At 41.2% G+C, this 22,293-nt stretch overlaps 2 protein-coding genes across 7 annotated transcripts in view; both read right to left on the bottom strand.

The window, feature by feature from the left end:
- slc25a21 (solute carrier family 25 member 21) overlaps positions 1-3,151 on the bottom strand; it is a 209,440-nt gene extending 206,289 nt beyond the window's left edge. The window contains exons 1-2 of one of the 3 annotated variants that reach the window (XM_045717979.2): positions 3,020-3,151; positions 2,623-2,710 (exon numbers count right to left, since the gene is read on the bottom strand). In XM_045717979.2, the coding sequence (XP_045573935.1) occupies positions 2,623-2,692 (70 nt within the window). In that variant the 5' untranslated portion in view covers positions 2,693-2,710; positions 3,020-3,151. The other 2 variants (XM_014197922.3, XM_045717980.2) reach the window with 2 other exon arrangements.
- Positions 3,152-10,224: 7,073 nt separating this feature from the next.
- plekhh1 (pleckstrin homology, MyTH4 and FERM domain containing H1) overlaps positions 10,225-22,293 on the bottom strand; it is a 66,119-nt gene continuing 54,050 nt past the window's right edge. For 2 of the 4 annotated variants that reach the window (XM_045717964.2, XM_045717968.2), the window contains exons 26-31: positions 22,102-22,258; positions 21,826-21,974; positions 21,494-21,623; positions 18,880-18,963; positions 17,134-17,280; positions 10,225-12,255 (exon numbers count right to left, since the gene is read on the bottom strand). In XM_045717964.2, the coding sequence (XP_045573920.2) occupies positions 12,046-12,255; positions 17,134-17,280; positions 18,880-18,963; positions 21,494-21,623; positions 21,826-21,974; positions 22,102-22,258 (877 nt within the window). In that variant the 3' untranslated portion in view covers positions 10,225-12,045. Of the gene's footprint in view, positions 12,256-17,133; positions 17,281-18,879; positions 18,964-21,493; positions 21,624-21,825; positions 21,975-22,101; positions 22,259-22,293 lie in introns of those variants that run through there. The other 2 variants (XM_045717965.2, XM_045717970.2) reach the window with 2 other exon arrangements.

Genomic DNA, 22,293 nt, shown 5'->3' with positions numbered 1-22,293 from the left:
TATAAATAAAAATTCTAGGCACACTTAACCAGCATGGCTACCACAGCATTCTGCAGCGATACACCATCCCATCTGGTTTGCGCATAGTGGGACTATCATTTGTGTTTCAACAGGACAATGACCCAACACACCTCCAGGCTGTGTAAGGGCTATTTGACCAAGAAGGAGAGTGATGGAGTGCTGCATCAGATGACCTGGCCTCCACAATCACCCAACCTCAAACCAATTAAGATGGTTTGGGACGAGTTGGACCGCAGAGTGAAAGAAAAGTAGCCAACAAGTGCTCAGCATTTGTGGGAACTCCTTCAAGACTGTTGGAAAAGCATTCCAGGTGAAGCTGGTTGAGAGAATCTCAAGAGTGTGCAAAGCTGTCATCAAGGCAAAGGGTGGCTATTTGAAGAATCTCAAATGTATTTTCGTTACTACATGATTACACGTGTTATTTCATAGTACTGATGTCTCAACTATTATTCTACAATGTAGAAAATAGTCAAAATAAAGAAAAACCCTTGAATGAGTACGTGAGTCCAAACTTTTGACTGGTACTGTACAGTTGAAGTTTACATACACCTTAGCCAAATACATTTAAACTCAGTTTTTCACAATTCCTGACATTTAATCCAAGTAAAAATTCCCTGTCATTGGTCAGTTAGGATCACCACTTTATTTTAAGAATGTGAAATGTCAGAATAATAGTAGAGAGAATGATTTATTTCAACTTTTATTTCTTTCATCACATTCCCAGTGGGTCAGAAGTTAACATATACTCAATTAGTATTTGGTAGAATTGCCTTTAAATTGTTTAACTTGGGTCAAACGTTTCGGGTAGTCTTCCACAAACTTCCCACAATAAGTTGGGTGAATTTTGGTCCATTCCTCCTGACAGAGCTGGTGTAACTGAGTCAGGTTTGTAGGCTTCCTTGCTCGCACACGCTTTTTCAGTTCTGCCCACACATTTTCTATAGGGTTGAGGTCAGGGCTTTGTGATGGCCACTCCAATACCTTGACTTTGTTGTCCTTAAGCCATTTTGCCACAACTTTGGAAGTATGCTTGTGGTCATTGTCCATTTGGAAGACCCATTTGCGACCAAGCTTTAACTTTCTGACTGATGTCTTGAGATGTTGCTTCAATATATCCACATAATTTTCCTCATGATGCCATCTATTTTGTGAAGTGCACCAGTCCCTCCTGCAGCAAAGCACTTCCACAACATGATGCTGCCACCCCCGTGCTTCACGGTTGTGATGGTGTTCTTTGGCTTGCAAGCATCCCCCTTTTTCCTCCAAACATAACAATGGTCATTATGGTCAAACAGTCCTATTGTTGTTATATCAGGCCAGAGGAAATTTCTTCAAAAAGTACGCTCTTTGTCCCCATGTGCAGTTGCAAACCGTAGTCTGGCTTTTTTATAGCGATTTTGGAGCAGTGGCTTCTTCCGTGCTGAGGGGCCTTTCAGGTTATGTCGATATAGGACTCGTTTTACTGTGGATATTGATACTTTTGTACCCGTTTCTTCCAGCATTTTCACAAGGTCCTTTGCTGTTGTTCTTGGATTGATTTGCACTTTTCGCACCAAAGTACGTTCTTCTCTAGGAGACAGAACCCGTCTCCTTCCTGAACGGTATGACGGCTGCGTGGTCCCATGGTGTTTATACTTGCGTACTATTGTTTGTACAGATGAATGTGGTACCTTCAGGCGTTTGGAAATTGCTCCCAAGGATGAACCAGACTTGTGGACGTCTACAATTGTTTTCTGAGGTTTTGGCTGATTTCGTTTGATTTTCCCATGATGTCAAGCAAAGAGGCAGTGAGTTTGAAGGTAGGCCTTGAAATACATCCACAGGTACACCTCCAATTGACTCAAATTATGTCAATGAGGCTATCAGAAGTTTCTAAAGACATTACATAATTTTCTGGAATTTTCCAAGTTGTTTAAAGGCACAGTCAACTTAGTGTATGTAAACTTCTGACCCACTGGAATTGTGATACAGTGAATTATAAGTGAAATAATCTGTCTGTAAACAATTGTTGGAAAAATGACTTGTGTCATGCACAAAGTAGATGTCCTAACCGACTTGCCAAAACTATAGTTTGTTAACAAGACATTTGTGGAGTGGTTGAAAAACAAGTTAATGACTCCAACCTAAGTCTATGTAAACTTCCGACAACTGAGATATATATATATATATTATATTTTGGGGGGGTGGTTTGATTGAATTCTAGAGGCGTTGACGGGAGAGGGACTTGCAAGCACACATTTTCATAAACCAACAAGCAGCCGCATACAGTACGTGGAAAGGAATCAGGAATGCGGAACCCAATGCGGACAGTAATGTTTTCAGAAGACATATAAAAAAGGACACCATCCGGTACAGAACAGTTTGAATAGTTCAGAGTTCATCACAACAATTATATAACTTCTTGAATTACGTCTACAGTAAAAACAACTATTCAGATAGTGGGAATATTGCTTTCCATAATGTCTAAAACTGACATTCTACAGTAGGCATGTAGGAAAATGAACTTAAACAAGCGCAGCCGATTGTTCATTTGAACCATACAACCGACTGTAGACAATATTTGATATACTAAAAGTGTTACTAACCTAAAGTTAGTCTTACCTGCTGATCCACCGGCAATGATCTGGTGAGATGCCTCCCGTAATAAACCTTGCTTTTTGGGGGATGTCATCTTGTTTCGCTAGTCTGCCTGCAAAAGCACACATCACATGAGTTCACTGAAATACATTCCAGATAAACGCAATACAAAATCTACAGTCAGTTCATTTCAACGTGGTGAAATAACATTTGTGTAACTATGACCTAGTGTATTTTCTGGGGTGACCAAAGTGTCGAGTATGTCCCAAACACGGGCAACTGGAATTTCAGAGGCTATTTAAACTTCGGGTTTACCTGTTAGTGAATGAGAAATGACAGCTAGGGCATATTCATTACACCGATTCTGTTGAAAAACGTGTTTTAAACGGAAGTACACGGAACGAAACGGGGAGGGACCTACCTGAATTTATCCAATAGAAACTCTTTGGACATATGCCGCCGCTTGTCAATTTCGCTTCGAGCGTAACGTTGACCAGCGCAACAGCAAAATTATGAATTTCCGAGTTGTGTAGCCCATAGAGATAGATAGAGAACTCATTTGTAACTGTGCCAGCTTGGGTATCGGGAGGGATCAGCCAATGAAGTTGAAGTCCCACCCAGTTGGCTACGTTAAAATGGAAGCCCTAAATGGCGCTAAAATAGTATTTTGTCCACAAGAGACCTCTATCATTCTCTATGGTGTAGCCTTACTAGACACTCAGTTTAATTTTAACCTTGACGATGGTGCGGTTTATACGGTAGTGGTGCATGATGCAACAGCATAGCCTACAAGAAAAACTCAAAACATATGAACTCAAGTTTAAGTTATAGGCTATGCAAAAAATAATGCCATGATATTTGTTATAGAGCCCACCGCGGAGGTCATAATAGCGGTCAAACAAAGAAATGGTTCCAATCGTTTTTCCACAATAATTTCTTCCCATATGGAATTTTAGAAACAGTTAAAATAATAGCTGTGTTTCGTGTAGGCTTACCCTGGCTTCACCATCTGACAGTCCGACACACAAATCTGGGTTTGGCGGATGCCAGGCATAGTGCCAACTAAAGTTTGGTGGATGAAGAATAATGCAGGTGAAGTGTGCCTTGAATTCTAAATAAATCACAGACAGTGTCACCAGCAAAGCACCCCCACACCTCCTCCTCCATGCTTCACGGTGGGAACCACACATGTGGAGAGCATCCATTCACCTACTCTGCGTCCCACAAAGACACAGTGGTTGGAACCAAAAATCTAAAATCTGGACTCATCATACCAAAGGACAGATGTACATAGGGCCACAGCCTCTAAGGTGCAGGGTTGAGTTACCAGGTGGTAGCCAGTGACTAAGTTCAGGGCAGGGTACTGGGTGGAGGCCGGTTAGTGATGGATATTTACATGTAACAGTCTGATGGCCTTGAGATTGAAAAACAGATGGTCTTTTTTCCCAGTTTTGATGCACCTGTACTGACCTCGCCTTCTGGATGATAGCGAGGTGAACAGGCAGTGGCTCAGGTAGCTGAGGTCCTTGATTATCTTCTTGGCCTTCATGTGACACCGGGTGCTGTAGATGTCCTGGAGGAAGGCAGTGTGTCCCTGGTCATGTGTTGGGCAGACCGCACCAACCTCTAGACGCCTTGCTGATGGTGCAGTTGCCATACCAGGCGCTGATACAGCCATTGTAATTCTGGCATGCATCAGAGGAACATGCCCATTATGGCAGACTACTGTCCAGACCCGGGTTCAAATAATATTTAAAATATCTCAATTACTTTAACATACATTTGAAGTAAGTATTCCGATATTTTTTACAAGTAGTTTAATATTTTAATGTATTTGGAAATACACTTGGAAAGATACTCAAATACACTGACTCAAATACACTCCCATGCATTTAACCCATGTATTTGAAATAAGTATTTGAAAATACTCTCAAATAGGGTTAATATTGGTTAAGTTGCTAACATAGCAAAGTGTAATGCCTAAGCTGTCTTGGGTGGCAGGTAGCCTAGTGGTTAGAGCGTTGGGCCCCGAGGTGACAAGGTAAAAAATCTGTCGTTCTGCTCCTGAACAAGGCAGTGAACCTGCTGTTCCTAGGCCGTCATTGAAAATAAGAATTTGTTCTTAACTGACTTGCCTAGTTAAATAAATAAAACGTGGGTATAATAAGTCGTTTTTCTCAAAGTTGCCGGAATGCCACGTGCGCACCCACTTATATCAGTACATTTGTAACAGCCTAAACATTACGAAACTTCTATTCGATCAAATAAGCCTGACATAATTCAACAGTCTCTCATAGACCTCCACCCGAAAAAGGGTTTATCTCACGCGGACAGATATTGGGTGGAGTACTATCTTCTCGCGTCACCTCCTCTCTGTAAACGGGTTCAGTGGGTATGCCGTCATCATAGTGGGCGTGGCACACGTCTCAAGCGGCATAATAGTAAGTAAAACGATATAGCCTTCTGAGGTAAATAATGCTAAGGCTATAAAAAAACTAAGAAAGGATATTCAGTGTCTCATTAAAACATATTTTGTAATGGGATGTAATCGTGAATGAAAATGACTGTTTTCTTAATACTGTGGCTGGTCTCACACAATCTCGCAGGTGAAGAAACCAGATGTTGAGGTCCTGGGCTGATGTGATTACATGTGGTCTGCATGTGGTGGACATTCCTGCAGTCAGCATGAAATTGCACTCTCCCTCAAAACTTGAAACATGTGTGGCATTGTGTTGTGTGACAAAACTGCACATTTTAGAGTGGCCTTTTATTGTCCCCAGCACAAGGTGCACCTGTGTAATAATCATGCTGTTTAATCAGCTTCTTGATATGTCACACCTGTCAGGTAGATGGATTCTCTTGGCTAAGGAGAAATGCTCGCTAAGGAGAAATGCTCAGAAATGCTCACTAACAGGGATGTAAACACAACATTTGAGAGAAATAAGCTTTTTGCGCGTACGGAACATTTCTGGGATCTTTTATTTCAGCTCATGAAACATGGGACCAACACTTTACATGTTGTGTTTATATTTTTCTTCAGTATAATTTATAGGCTATACAATTACTACATAATATAATTATAATCCAGTATGATGATATTAATAATACTAATTAAATAATAATACTAACAATAAATGACAATAATTAATGTTCCACTCATTTCAAAAAAAAATATTTCATTTGTACGAATTATTTTATTTTATCATTAAAATATAGAAATTACTCATATACTCTCATTTATCCTTCTTTACAATAAAAAATGGTGTCCCATTTTGCCAATCAAGTTGTCCAAATTTCCCAATATTGGCTGAAAAAATACAATATTTTGAATAGTGTAGTAGAGTTCTTAAGCTATTTAGAATGGTATCATGTTGGGGGTTAAGTAAGACAACGGGCTGAATCTGTAAGGTGTTCAAGAAAGCACATTTTCAGAAAGTGTCCCACTTTACCAATACTCACCCTACAATTTGATAGACTATCCACCACATTGTCAGAACCCTAATTACTAGTTTATTCAACATCTCTTTCGTATCGTCTGAGATTCCTAAATATTGGAAAGCGGCCGCAGTCATCCCCCTCTTCAAAGGGGGAGACACTCTAGACCCAAACTGTTACAGACCTATATCCATCCTGCCCTGCCTTTCTAAAGTCTTCGAAAGCCAAGTGAACAAACAGATCACCGACCATCTTGAATCCCACCGTACCTTCTCCGCTATGCACTCCGGTTTCTGAGCCGATCACGGTTGCACCTCAGCCACTCTTAAGGTCCTAAATGATATCATAACCACCATCGATAAAAACAGTACTGTGCAGCTGTCTTCATCGACCTGGCCAAGGCTTTCAACTCTGTCAATCACCGTATTCTTATCGTCAGACTCAACAGCCTTGGTTTCTCAAATGACTGCCTCGCCTGGTTCACTAACGACTTCTCAGATGGAGTTCAGTGTGTCAAATTGGAGGGCCTGTTGTGCGGACCTCTGGCTGTCTCTTTGGGGGTGCCACAGGGTTCAATTCTCAGGCCGACTCTCTTCTCTGTATATATCAATGCTGTCGCTCTTGCTGCGGGTTATTCTTTGATCCACCTCTACGCAGACAACACCATTCTGTATACATCTGTCCCTTCTTTGGACACTGTGTTAACAAACATCCAAAGAGCTTCAATTCCATGCAACACTACTTCCGTGGCCTCCAACTGCTCTTAAATGCTAGTAAAACTAAATGCATGCTCTTCAACCAATCGCTGCCCGCACCCGCCGCCCGCCTAGCATCACTACTCTGGACGGTTCTGACTTAGAGTATGTGGACAACTATAAATACCTAGGTGTCTGGCTAGACTGTAAACTCTCCTTCCAGACTCATATTAAGCATCTCCAATCCAAAATTAAATCTGGAATCGGCTTCCTATTTTACAACAAAGCCTCCTTCACTCATGCTGCTAAACATACCCTCGTACAACTGACTATCCTGCTGATCCTTGACTTCGGCAATGTCATTTACAAAATCGCCTCCAACACTCTACTCAGCAAATTGGATGCAGTCTATCACAGTGCCATCCGTTTTGTCACCAAAGCCCCATGTACTAACCAACATTGCGACCTGTATGCTCTTGTTGGCTGGTCCTCGCTACATATTCGTCGCCAAACCCACTGGCTCCAGGTCATCTATAAGTCTTTGCTAGGTAAAGCTCTGCCTTATCTCAGCTCACTGGTCACCATAGCAACACTCACCCGTATCACGCACTCCAGCAGGTATATGTCACTGGTCATCCCCGCCTTTTCTTCCAGTTCTCTGTTGCCAATGACTGGAATGAATTGCAAAAATCACTGAAGTTGGAGACTTATATCTCTCTGACTAACTTCAAACATTGGCTGTCAGAGCAGCTTACAGATGCTGTAGCTGTACACAGCCCATCTGTAAATAGCCCATCCAACCAACTACCTACCTACCTACCTCATCCCCATTTTTTTTCTGCTCTTTTGCACACCAGTATTTCTACTTGCACATCCTCATCTGCACATTATCACTCCAGTGTCAATTGCTAAATTGTAATTACTTCGCCACAATGGCCTATATATTGCCTTAACTCCTTACTTCATTTGCACACACTGTATACACACTCTATTGTGTTTTTGGCTGTACGTTTATTTATCCCACGTGTAACTCTGTGTTGTTGTTTTTTGTCACACCGCTTTGCTTCATCTTGGCCAGGTCGCAGTTGTAAATGAGAACTTGTTCTCAGCTGGCCTACCTGGTTAAATAAAGGGGAAATAAGTAAAAACAATAATAATACATTTGGTTTTTATTACCATTTAAATATTCAAATAAAAGTATTTGTTTTGGGCTGTGTTTTAAATACACATGTGTAGTGCATTCGTAAAGTATTCAGACCCCATGACCTGTTCCACATTACAGCCTTATTCTAAAATGGATGACATTTTTGTTATCCCTTAGAAATCTACACACAATACCCCATAATGACAAAGTGAAAACGTTTTTTTAGAAATTGTTGCTAATTTATTAAATAATAAAAAAATTAAAACCTTATTTACATAAGTATTCAGACCCTTTGCTATGAGACTCAAAATTGAGCTGCATCCTGTTTCCATTGATCATCCTTGAGATGTTTCTAAACTTGATTGGAGTCCACCTGTGGTAAATTCAATGATTGGACATGATTTATAGACACACCTGTCTATATAAGCACAGTTGTCAGTTGCATGTCAGAGTAAAAATCAAGCCATGAGGTCAAAGAAATTGTCCGTAGAGCTCCGAGACAGGATTGTGTTGAGGCACAGATCTGGAGAAGGGTACCAAAACATGTATGCAGCATTGAAGGTCCCCAAGAACACAGTGGCCTCCATCATTCTTAAATGGAAGAAGTTTGGAACTACTAAGACTTTTCCTAGAGCTAGCTGCCCAGCCAAACTGAGCAATCGAGGGAGAAGAGTCAGGGAGGTGACCAAGAATCCAATGGTCACTCTGACAGAGCTACAGAGTTCCTCTGTGGAGATGGAAAACCTTCTCTGAATACATTTAATTAAACCCCAGAATACACGCCCACTGGGTAGCCTACCAATTTAATCAGGGAGTTTTTGTTCAATTCGTTTTTCTGTTCATTTCTTCAAAGCAATCCCTTTAAATATGATGTACCTTTAATTAGAATTTGATTGGCACAAGACTTTAATGTAGACTATGGAGAATGCTCTCAGAACACAGAAAGATAGCCATGAAAACATACGTATATTGGTCTCTGTTTCAGAACCCATGGGCAGATTTAAAAACACTCAGATTTGACCTACTTCATGGAGGTAGCTTTTACGCACGAACCCACGAAAGTTGCCACATTCAGTTCATCAATGGTAACATTGGAAGTAATGTAGCCTACACTATATTTATACTATGGAGAATAGTATGCAATGGTATGATATAATAAATATGCCCTAATTGCCTGCACTGATCATGGAACTGTGTGACGGCAAATGCCAAGTCTTGTACCATGTGTCAAGTTCAAAGTAACGGTTTGAGCGCCGTAATGAGTTCCATAATGAGCTCCATAATGATTTATTAAGCCTACATGTCCACATTAGTTTTTTTTACTATAATTTGTATTTGGCCTTCATGAAATAGTATCCACTATTACTTGACCCTCAGCCAAAACCACAAGGACGTGACAGCATTTTACAGAGAAAAGGAATAAAGGTCGGCTGAATCAAACAATGTAATGGAATGATACTAATGCAGGGAAGGGAACAAAAACTCAATTAAAAGGTATATATAAATGCTTATTACGTAAGGCCGCTACTGATAGCGGCTAATAATATTTAACAGAGCCTATAGCATACACATTTAAGGAAACAGGAAAATGTTACCCTCATGCATAGGTTCAAGGTAAGAAACGCATAGAGAGAAAAGTGCATAAAAAGGGGAAAAGTTCAATTTACACATGCGTAACTTGGGTCTGAATTTCCCCCATAGGGCCTAAAGCAAAAAATGCTATTTAAAATCATAAGGCTAGAAAAGAGACAAACACATAAGCAACGTTACGGTATGGCCAAACCTACAACAAGCTATGCTTCCATTCTCTTCAACAGAGAACAAAAACAATGACAAACAATTGTCTTTTTCCTAAGTTGGCAGTGTCCAGTAATTACTTTTTTCCCCCCTCATATTAGAGTAACTACAAAAACATGAGATGTTGAGAAATCATTAAATAAAAAGAGAAAGATTTATAGCAATGCTGTTGGCAGGAAAACATCATTACCACTTTGACCCGTTTGGATGAAGCAAATCAGAGCAACTACCATCCTAGCTACCAAACCCCACCTACGTCAACATATGCACAATGCATAGCCTACTGTACATCACACTGGCACATTTGCCAATGTATGGGGATAGTTTGGGTGTAAAAAAAAGAAGATAAGAACAAGCATATTGTATTTTCCAGTATGTTTGAAGTCTTTCGAAATGTTTCCTAGGTCAAAGCCATGCCAAATTCCATCATACTGTATATAAGCACTTTCAACGTCAACATATTTTCCAATTAGGCTAGAAATGTATGATTGTTTCCACATTGAGAAAGAATTATGGGGCTTGAAAGTGGAATTGAAAATGTATCACACAAAACAGTTGTGTAGATTGTACAGTTTATTTGATTTTAAACACAGAATCTCATAACAGCTAAGCAGATCGTATATAATCTGTTTCATTGACCTAACATCCCTAATTCACAAATCATACTGCATTCATACAGTGTTAAACTGTCAAGTTAAATTATTCAGCTACAATAGACAAACAAAGTCATTGTCCGTTTTGAATGTTTCAGTTGAAAACCTAACAGTTCTGCCAAACATAATTTACAGCATACAAAAAAAAGCCACAAAATGTTGAAAATTAAATAAATAAGAACAAAAAACAAGTGGTTTGATCCAAAACAATTCAAGTCACTAATAACATTTAAATATCTGTAAGCGTACCAGTCGAATGTGGCTGGACCTCTCCATGTAATCCGTCCTACCTGGCTGCGTTCCCATTACCTTCCATTGTATTGTATAGTCGTAGCGTTCGTCGTTTACATTTGTGTTGCTGTTCCTGTCCATTAGTGTTCTGTATTATGTCATGTTCTATGTTTTGTGTGGACCCCAGGAAGAATAGCTGCTGCTTCTTCAGAAGGAACATGACACCCAATGAGTTCATACATCTGACAGACACATCACACATTGTATTCCATCTCTATTTCTATTCTTCACTATAATCTTTAAAACATATTGATAACCATTATGTGGTCAAAATGGTTCTTAAAAACATTGCTTGGTCAGAATGGTACAATCATCACTTGTTTATACGTTATAGAGCTTTGATGGTTCCTCCTCAGGCCCTGGCCTGGTGTTTTCTATAAAAGTCAGACATTTTGTTCAATTGTTTGATGAAAAAATCAAGTACAATTTGATTTCTTGAATATTATAATTATTTTGTACTGGTTTAATGTTAAATAACATTAGTCCAATCCATATTAGGTACCAAAGAGCCAGAAGAAATCAACATTATTTTCCTCTTTTTAAAAAAAGCTTTTTTCCCTTTAATAAAAAGACAGTGGATGTGTTGCAAAGGGAGCCCTATTCCCTATGTAGTCCACTATAAAGGGAATAGGGTGCCATTTGGCATACACTGTCTGGAACAGACAAGGGTGGGGGTGTGGGAGAGTTGAGGTTTAAATGAGGAGGGAGAAGCTGCCAGCTATTGAGGTTATTTCTCATTGTATAGCAAATGGCCAGACTACCAAGGTCAACAAGTTGTGTGTGTGTGTGTGTGTGTGTGTGTGTTGGTCCTTTATACTGATCCCACACTGTAAATCTCCTTTTTCAAGGCTCAATTGTTTTTCAAATAGTCCCCAAACGTGAGCATATTTTTTTAAATTAAGCAGAGGTGAACACTTGTTACAGGAATAAATACAACAATTTAAAGACTAAAACACAAACATTCGAAGAGCGACATCTTCATATGAACCACAAATGATATCCTCTCCCATTTCTTCCCGACTAACTGTCATCCCTTTTACCTATTGTCCACTCCACAAATGACGATCTCCCAGTCATCATGGTTAAAAAGAAACAGCATTGGTATATGCAACAGAATCCACTCCTGGCCAGAGGGAATGAGGGCAAAATAAAACAATGGCCATGTTCAGGTGTAATGTATGTGGAGCAAAATATCTTCTGTACCACAACTCCCACAATACCCTGTAGTTTCTCAGTCCTGGATCATGTTCAGTAGGGTACACTGTCGCAAAACAGTTTGAAATGGAAAACAAAAATGAGCATTTCTTATTTGACAAGTCCAGGAATAGATCCTCCTTGTTTCAGTCAGTTTTCTTCCATTCATTGGCTAAGGAACATGACCCTGTTTTTCCAAAGATGCACTGGAACAGGGGGTCGATTGTTGTTTCTGTATTCACAGTAGAGTGGGTCCTTTGGTTGTGTAGGTCATGGAGGGAAAGTGTCTGCTATCCACGTCCCACATCTTCCCGGCCTCAGCCCCAGCCCCACGGGGCCCCAGAGGGGAGCAGGGTCCTGGGGACTGGTGCTGGGCCCCAGGGGGGCCAGGGAGGACGGGGGTCCAGTAGTTAATATAGCTGGCCATTAACAGAGTCAACTCCAGGATCTGGGAGGAGAGAAGAGGGAGGGAGGACAGGAGGAGGAGACCGTGCAGGGGAGAGAGCAGAGGACAGAAGGAGAAGACGGGAGGGGAGAGGAGAAGACAGAGTAAGGAGGGGAAAATTGTTTAACCATTTTAAATGATTGAATTTCATTTGATCCAAGGGAGCTGGATGCCCATTTGCTCACATTTAGAAGTTCAGTTTAAAGCCAATGAGAAAACCATATAAATGACTTGATATTTAGCAACCTGTCATGAATACAGTAGGGCATCAACCCAGGCATCAACCCAACACAGATCGATGGCTCAAGCCAAAATCACCTTTTAAAGTCAATTTCAGTCCACTGGTAATTTATTTGCGTTTCTTTGAATCGCTCCCTTTGGCTCCTCTGAAGCAGAACAGATCAAATAAAATCGAGGATCAACCTGCTTTCTACATCTGCCCAGTGGAGGGTAACCTTGCTATTATATCACGTTATATGAGATTTTATCCAAACTATTTAAGGTACAGTGATGTGATCCCTGTGGGAATTGAACCCATGAACCTGGTTGCTGCTTGTGGACCACGCAACATAGCAGGAGCTCACCTACTTTTCACACTGGCTTTCTGCACAGTAAGATCCTATTGACTAACTGAAAGTTGGCAGAGCTGTTGTGGTCCATGATGATAATTATCCACTAATCGTTTTCACTGACCACTTGCACAGAGGTAAAGCCAAACCTACGGTAAGTCTTACCTACAGATATACACTGAACATTAATATAAACACAACAGGTAAAGTTTCGGTCCCATGTTTCATCAGCTGAAATAAAATATCCCAGAAATGTTCCATATGCACAAAAAGCTTACTTCTCTCAAATGTAGTGCACAAATTGTGCATTTGTCCTTTGCCAAGAAAATCCATCCACCTGACAGGTGTGGCATATCAAGAAGCTGATTAAACAGCATGATCATTACACAGGTGCACCTTGTGCTGGGGACAATAAAAGGCCACTCTAAAATGTGCAGTTTTGTCATACCACACAGTGCCACAGATCAAGTTTTGAGGGAGCGTGTAATTGGAATGCTGACTGTTGGAATGTCCACCAGAGCTGTTGCCAGATATTTTCTCTACCATAACCCACCTCCAACATCGTTTTTGAGAACTTGGCAGAACATCCAACTGGCCTCACAACTGGAAACCCCGGGTATGGCGTCGTGTGAGTGAGCGGTTTTATGATGTCAACGTTGTGAACAGAGTGCCCCATGGTGGCGGGGGGGTTATGGTATGGGCAGGCATAAGCTACAGACAATGAACACAATTGCATTTTATTCTATGGCAATTTGAATGTGCAGAGATACCGTGATGAGATCCTGAGGCCCATTGTCGTGCCAGTCATATGTCGCCATCACCTCATGTTTCAGCAAGATAATGCACGGCACCATGTCGCAAGGATCTGTACACAATTCCTGGAAACTGAAAATGGCCCAGTTCCAGTAGCGGTACATGGGTAAAATCACAGGGGAAGCCAACCCAGAATAAATGCCATATTATAACCTATGTGTTGTGATAATTGCATTGTTTGCTCTACAACCTGTTAATTCATATGCCTTGCGACCGTGATATACACTACCGTTTAAAAGTTGGGGGTCACTTAGAAATGTCCTTGTTTTTGAAAGAAAAAGCAAATTTTTTGTCCATTAAAATAACATAAAATTGATCAGAAATACAGTGTAGACATTGTTAATGTTGTAAATTACTATTGTAGCTGGAAACGGCTGATTTTTAATGGAATGTCTACATAGGCGTACAGAGGCCCATTATCAGCAACCATCACTCCTGTGTTCCAATGGCACGTTGTGTTAGCTAATCCAAGTTTCTTATTTTAAAAGGCTAATTGATCATTAGAAAACCCTTTTGCAATTATGTTAGCACAGCTAAAAACTGTTGTTCTGATTAAAAAAGCAATAAAACGCCTTTTGTAGACTAGTTGAGTATCTGGAGCATCAGCATTTCTGGATTCGATTACAGGCTCAAAAAGTCCATAAACAAAGATTTTCTTCTGAAACTCGTTAGTCTATTCTTCTTCTGAGAAATGAAGGATATTCCACGCGAGAAATTGCCAAGAAACTGAAGATCTCATACAACGCTTTGTACTGTACTACTCCCTTCACAGAACAGCGTAAACTGGCTCTAACCAGAATAGAAAGAGTGGGAGGCCCCGGTGCACAACTGAGCAAGAGGACAAGTACATTAGTGTGTCTAGTTTGAGAAACAGCCTCACAAGTCCTCAACTGGCAACTTCATTAAATAGTACCCGCAAAACACCAGTCTCAACGTCAACAGTGAAGAGACAACTCCAGGATGCTGGCCTTCTAGGCAGAGTTGCAAAGAAAAAGTCATATCTCAGACTGCCAAAACTCCTTTCATGTATGTTTTCATGGAAAACAAGGACATTTCTAAGTCACCCCATACTTTTGAACGGTAGTGTATAGTCTAATAGGCCGACACAATAAGAAGACACAGTGGCAGAATAAATTCAACCACAACTTTGTTTCATCACAAAATCATAGAGCAACCTCTGTCCGGTGAAGTCCACAAAGCATATTGCATGTAACAGACAGTTACATGACCTACAGCATGGTCAAGCAAGTTAACGTTTCCAACATTTCATTCCACTAAACAACTAACATTATTGATTTGGAACCACAGAGAGTTACCGCAAGTCGCAAAGAAAACAGGAGCTGCCTCCACTATTCCAACACCGTTTCAACATCATATCAACTATGCTTAGTCGAAAACAGCGACAACTAAAAGATACCAAAAACAATTTAGTCCAATCGACGTAAGCTAAATATGATGTGGCTGTCCATGTTTCTGATTTCTGTGTGCGTGTGCATTCGTGTAAGTAGAAAAAAAACATGTTGACTCACCCTACTTGTAGAGAAACGCCAATGCCATTCTCCTCTCTTCCATGTTGACGAAACGGTCTCTATCACTCTGTCACACAGTACACGCTTATATTTTTGGTTTTCGCAAAAATGTTTGGTTGCTAGCCTAACTTCCTTTCATTGGCAACGTTAGCTAGTTAACATTTGCCTTCTACATCTAGCTACATACTGAACTTCCATCCTCTCAGGCCAGGGGCACAATGTATGAATGTATGATTGGATCAGAATTACCATTATAATCATTGGCCAGTATGGAGAATTAGTAAATCCAAATCCCTATCTCCATCTATGGCTAATTTAGGAAAGGGCCAATTTTAGCTGTCTGGCTCCACTGGAGGACAACAACACAATGAGATGCAACAGTTCAAGTTGTTTCTGTCAATGACGTATGCTCTTGATGCAATGCGATAGGAGTTGACGCTTTTTTTTGGTGCGCCAGGACCATTCACAGTTGAGCTCACTCAGTTGAGCTCAACGCTGATTGGGTATTATTTTATACTTTATTTGTCAAGGGATCCCAAATGCTCGCTGGCTTCCCATGCATTCAATGCTACGTGTGGCAACAATGTCATACTCTTTATGACCAGACAGCATCAGATAGATGGCCTACACATACAGAAACTGTTTTGCTCGCTCGGATGCTTTCTCCGGTGAGATACATTCAGACTCATGAGAATTTAAGGAAAATGATGAACCACAGAGAGACGAAAGATTCATTATTTGGTACATTTTTGGGGGAAGCCTGTCTTTCCTTGGCATCCATGAATACACACCACTACCCAGTTCTTCCATAGCCTGCATACTCACCAGAAATGTCACCCATTGAGCATGTTTGGGATGCTCTGGATCGACAGCGTGTTCTAGTTCCCGCCAATAGTTCGCACAGACATTGAAGAAGAGTGGGACAACATTCCACAGGCCATAATCAACAGCCTGATAAATGCTGCATGAGGCAAATGGTGGTCACACAAGATACTGACTGGTTTTCTGATTCACTCACCTACTTTTTGTTAAGGTATATGTGACCAACAGATGCATATCTGTATTCCCAGTCATGTGAAATCCATAGATTAAGGCCTAATGCATTAATTTCAATTTACTGATTTCCTTAACTGTTTTACTCAGTAAAATATTTGAAATTGTTGCATGTTGCATTTATATTTTTGTTCATTATAGAATGAAATAGAATATATAATATTTTTATGGCCTTGACTTGAGTTAAGACATACTGGAGACTAGGTAACCTTACCTTGGGTTTAGCCATAGAGACAACTAGGTAGCCTTACCTTGGGTTTGGCAATAGAGACGACTAGGTAACCTTACCTTGGGTTTAGCCATAGAGACAACTAGGTAGCCTTACCTTGGGTTTGGCAATAGAGACGACTAGGTAACTTTACCTTGGGTTTAGCAATAGAGACGACTAGGTAACTTTACCTTGGGTTTAGCAATAGAAACAACTAGGTATCTTTACCTTGGGTTTAGCCATAGAGACAACTAGGTAACTTTACCTTGGGTTTAGCCATAGAGACAACTAGGTAACTTTACCTTGGGTTTAGCAATAGAAACAACTAGGTAACTTTACCTTGGGTTTAGCAATAGAGACGACTAGGTAACTTTACCTTGGGTTTAGCAATAGAGACAACTAGGTAACTTTACCTTGGGTTTAGCCATAGAGACAACTAGGTAACTTTACCTTGGGTTTAGCCATAGAGACAACTAGGTAACCTTACCTTGGGTTTAGCCATAGAGACGACTAGGTAACCTTACCTTGGGTTTAGCCATAGAGACGACTAGGTAACTTTACCTTGGGTTTAGCAATAGAGACAACTAGGTAACCTTACATTGGGTTTAGCCATAGAGACGACTAGGTAACTTTACCTTGGGTTTAGCCATAGAGACGACTAGGTAACTTTACCTTGGGTTTAGCCATAGAGACAACTAGGTAACCTTACCTTGGGTTTAGCCATAGCGAAGACCAGTTTCTCCACACTCTTCTTCCCTCCACCCTGCTCTTTGGTCTGGCTCACTACCACCATCAGGTCGTCACGGCAACCGCCAAAGGTGATCACTGATTGGTAGGAGTACATGACCAGAAGGTGCTGTAAAGGAATGGATTATTTATTTCAGTTGTTTAAATACAGTACCAGTCAAAAGTTTGGACACACCTACTCATTCCAGGGTTTTTCTTAATTTGTACTATTTTCTACATTGTAGAATAATAGTGAAGACATCAAACCTATGAAATAACACATCAAAATATATTTGAGATTTTAGAGTCTTCAAAGTAGCCACCCTTTGCATTGATGACAGCTTTGCACACTCTTGGCATTTGATGTCTTCACTATTATTCTACAATGTAGAAATTAGTAAAAATAAAGGAAAACCCTTGAAGTAGGTGTGTCCAAACTTTTGACTGGTACTGTATGTACGTGAATAGGAACACGTTTGGTTTGTTTGGTTCAGTAGTGTAAAAGGCCCTTAATAAAGGAAAATACCACTCAAAAACTATATTTTGGTATTTGTTTAATTGGTCCACTGTTGATACTGTCCCAAAATGACAATGCAAAAGACATCATACTGTGACACTTTCTGTATTTTAAAAGTTGATTGCTGACATGCAAAACATTTTGGGACTGTATCAACAGTGGACTAATGAAACAAGTACCAAAAGATAGTTTTTGAGTGGAATTTTCCTTTAAGTAATCTGTCTCATCTCTCTTCCTGGTACAGGAAGGATCCTTTCTTTGGGAATTGGTTTCTTGTTATTGTTTTCTCAAGAGGCAAATTGAGCATGAACCATTGAAGCAGCCAGACATCATTTCTAATTCTTTATTGTGTATTTTTTCCTTATTTTCTCCCTAAGAACTAGTAAATGTATTGGAGCGTGAAAGGACGCCAAACCAGAAATGACAGAGGAATACGGCTAAGATAATTATAGTGTTGTAAGTTTATCATTGTTTATATCTCAGTCAGCATTTTGATCTCTGGGTAGACCCAGATCTGGTTTCATATACTATTTGAAATCTTTCAAATACTTTGGCCCTTTTCTCTAGACTGCCTGGAGAACCAGATGGGTGGGATTTGCACTTTTGGGTCATTTTTATTGGTTTTATAAACCCAGGCAAGGTTAATCAAGCCCAGCTTAAGTATTTCAAATGCTTTCAAATAGTATTTGAATTGAACCCATGTCTGGTAAAATTGTAGGCCAGCAGTTTCTGTTTCCCTGTGGGGATCTGGTGTTTCAAACGCTGCAGTAGAAAATCATTCCAGACCAGTAGATCAACAAGCTTCTGCTCCTGTGGTCTGGCAACAGCCAGACTGGTAAAGAGAGACGAGAAACCCCAAACCTTAAGTGCTCTGAATCTAAGCTAAGATTGTGCCCGATTAAAAAAGGAATTAGAGAATACCAAACCATAAAACTGGTTGGAATCTGAGAGGTTGTTGTCTTTAAAAAAAAAAAATGTCTAATGAAGGTAATTAATGGTTGAAATATGATGTCATTATCTGTTCAAGAGCTTTCTTCTGATGGTGGTCCTCTGACCACTGGCTGTAGGTACTGAATCACCAAAACACTTTTAGTACCAGTAATCCCACATGGTTGGATTTTGACCTGCATGCATACTGTTAATAACCACTTATTCCATGGTAAATGAGCTAAGGAAGCAGACATATAAACATGTAGATAAACACACACTTACCATGGTATAGTCAAGCACACACAGTCCATCCTCATTGACGGCTAGCCAAATCTGGGACTGCTCCACAGACGAGGGAGGTATAGGCTGCAGACAGAGACGGAGAAGAGACGCAGATGGTATACAGAGACAGTAGATCAAGCTTAAAGTGTTTTAATGTCACGTGCACAAGTACAGTGAAATGCCTTTCTTGCAATCTAAAACCCAACAATGCAGTAATCAATCTCAATGTAGCAATAAAAATAACATAAGGTAGAACAAGAACACACAAGAAATAAAAATAAGAAGAACACGAGAAAGTAAGAAGCTACACTACATGATCAAAAGTATGTGGACACCTGCTCATCGAACATCCCATTCCAAAATCATGGCCATTAAAATGAAGTTGGTCTCCCCTTTGCTGCTATAACAGCCTCCACTCTTCTTGGAAGGCTTTCCACTAGATGTTGGAACATTGCTGTGGGGACTTGCTTCCATTCAGCCACAGGAGCATTAGTGAGGTTGGGCACTGATGTTGGGCCAATAGGCCTGGCTCACGGTCGGCGTTCCAATTCATCCCAAGGGAATTGGAAACACAAGAATCGTCTAGAATGTCATTGTATGCTGTAGTGTTAAGATTTCCCTTCACTGGAACTAAGGGGCCTAGCCTGAACCATGAAAAACAGCCCAAGACCATTATTCCTCCTCCACCAAACTTTACAGTTGACACTATGCATTGGGGCAGGTAGCGTTCTCCTGGCATCCGCCAAACCCAGATTTGACTGCCAAATGGTGAAGCATGATTCATCACTCCAGAAAACGCGCTTCCACCACTCCAGAGTCCAATAGCGGCGAGCTTTACAGCACTCCAGCCGACGCTTGGCATTGTGCATGGTGATCTTAGGTTTGTGTGCGGCTGCTCGGCCATGGAAACCTATTTCATGAAGCTCCTGACGAACAGTTGTTGTGCTGACGTTCCTCCCAGATGTAGTTTGGAACTCGGTAGTGAGTGTTGCAACGGAGGACAGACGATTTTAACGCGCTACGCGATTCAGCACTCTGCGGTCCTGTTCTGTGAGCTTATGTGGCCTACCACTTTGCAGCTGAGCTGTTAGACATTTCCACTTCTAGACGGTTCCTAGACATTTCCACTTCACAATACTTACAGTTGGCCGGGGCAGCTCTAGCAGGGCAGACATTTTACTAACTGACTTGTTGGAAAGGTGGCATCCTATGAAAGTGCCATGTTGAAAGTCATTGAGCACTTCTACTGCCAATGTTTGTCTATGGAGATTGCATGGCTGTGTGCTAGATTTGACACACCTGTCAGCAACGGGTATGGCTGAAATAGCCGAATCTACTAACTTGAAGGGGTGTCCAAATACCTTTGTATATATAGTGTATATACAAGGTCAGTTCCAGTACCATATTTACAATGTGAAGGGATACTGGAGTGATAGAGGTAGATACTGTATGTATAGGGGTAAGGTGACTAGGCATCAGGATATATGATAAACAGAGTAGCAGCAGCGTAAATTATGATTGTATGTGAGTGTGTGTGTAGAGTCAGTATAAATGTGTGTGCATGTTATGTGTGTGTTGGAGTGTCAGTGTGTGTGAGTCCTGTGAGTATGCATAGAGAATAAAGTACAAGGGTCAACTCAGACAGAGGGTAGTGCGTACGGCCCAGTACATCACTGGGGCCAAGCTTCCTGCCATCCAGGACCTCTATACCAGGCGGTGTCAGAGGAAGGCCCTAAAAATTGTCAAAGACTCCAGCCTCCCTAGTCATAGACTGTTCTCTCTGCTACCGCACGGCAAGCGGTACCGGAGCGCCAAGTCTAGGTCCAAGAGGATTCTAAACAGCTTCTACCCCCAAGCCATAAGACTCCTGAACATCTAATCAAATGGCTACCCAGACTATTTGCATTGCCCCCCCCCTCTTACACCACTGCTACTCTCTGTTGTTATCATCTATGCATAGTCACTTTAATAACTCTACCTTCATGTACATATTACCTCAACTAACCGGTGCCCCCACACATTGACTCTGTACCAGCACACACCTGTATATAGTCTCGCTATTGTTATTTTACTGCTGCTCTTTAATTACTTGTTACTTTTATTTCTTATTCTTATCCGTATTTTTTAAAACTGCATTGTTGGTTAGGGACTCGTAAGTAAGCATTTCACTGTAAGGTGCTGTAACGTGCTGTATTCGCGCGCATGTGACTAATAAAATTTGATTTGATGAACATTTGATTCGAGATAGTCCGTGTAGCCATTCTGTTAGCTATTTAGCAGATTTATGGCTTGGGGATAGAAGCTGTTCAGGAGCCTGTCGGTGTCAGACTGGATACACCTGTACCACTACATGAATATCGGTGCTACTAACAGTTTCAATAGGAATGGGCTATTGTCTGGGCAAATACTGAAACACTTGGCCTTCCAAAAAGAGGAAAGAGGACAGAAACATTTATTTGATTATAAAGAGACCTTCCAAGTCACTGGGGACACCGAACACAGATTCAGCAAAAGCTGGAATTACAGTACAGATACACTATGTTGGACCCTTGCAGTAGAATACATATTCAGGAACGCGGTAGCGGTTGTTCAGTCTACTTGCATCCCCACTTACCTTAGCACTGAAGAGCTTGGCACCAAACAACGGCCACTTCCTAGCGACGGTCAAGTAGATTCTGACACACTCTGAGGCACTGCAGCCACGCAGGACTGACCACTTAGTGGCCAGACGCTCTGATAGGTCTCTGAAGGGAGTTGAAGAAATAATTAGTCTGTCTGTATAGGTATCTTTATCTGAGTATAATGCGTGCACGTGGCCAGTATTGCCCGAGTTGACCCATGCTGCAGTCCTGTTAATAGCGTTTTGGGGTAGAAGCCTGTGTCTTACTTTATCTGTGTGTGAGGGTAATGCCTCACCTGAGCTGGTCGTGCGTATGGGCGTATTACCTGAATTGGTCCATGGTGCAGTCCTGTTTGTAGCGTTTGGGGTAGAAGCGTTCCAGGGCCTGTACGAGGATCTGTTGGGCTTTAGGCTGAGGACAGGAGCTACTGCTGGGGGAGAAGGGGGCCGGACGGTCCAGGTCACCATGCTCTACCTGGGGAGGGAGAGGGTGTGATTTATAATAAAAACACATTTGTAGTCAATTGTGTTAGACCATAAAAAAATTCTTTTTTTAACTTTGGCATGATGTACTTCAGTACCCATAATGCCCCTCTCCTTACCAAAGCACTACCAACCTGAGCCATGAGAGCAGCCACTTCCAGAGCCAACTCCTTGTTGACGGGGAAGTGTCCCTGGTGGACCTCGTCATTCACCTGGTAGGCCAGCAGGAGGCGCTCACGGTCCGTTTCCCCTTTAGCCTGGGCCCGGAAACACAACCTACACAACAGACATCACAATGGTCAACGCATGAT

Source organism: Salmo salar, chromosome 01 (assembly GCF_965601325.2).
Source record: "Salmo salar chromosome 01, fSalSal1, whole genome shotgun sequence".
Classification (NCBI taxonomy): Eukaryota; Metazoa; Chordata; class Actinopteri; order Salmoniformes; family Salmonidae; genus Salmo; species Salmo salar.
Note: the sequence above shows the minus strand (reverse complement) of the source record. Positions and strands in the feature narration are given on the sequence as shown.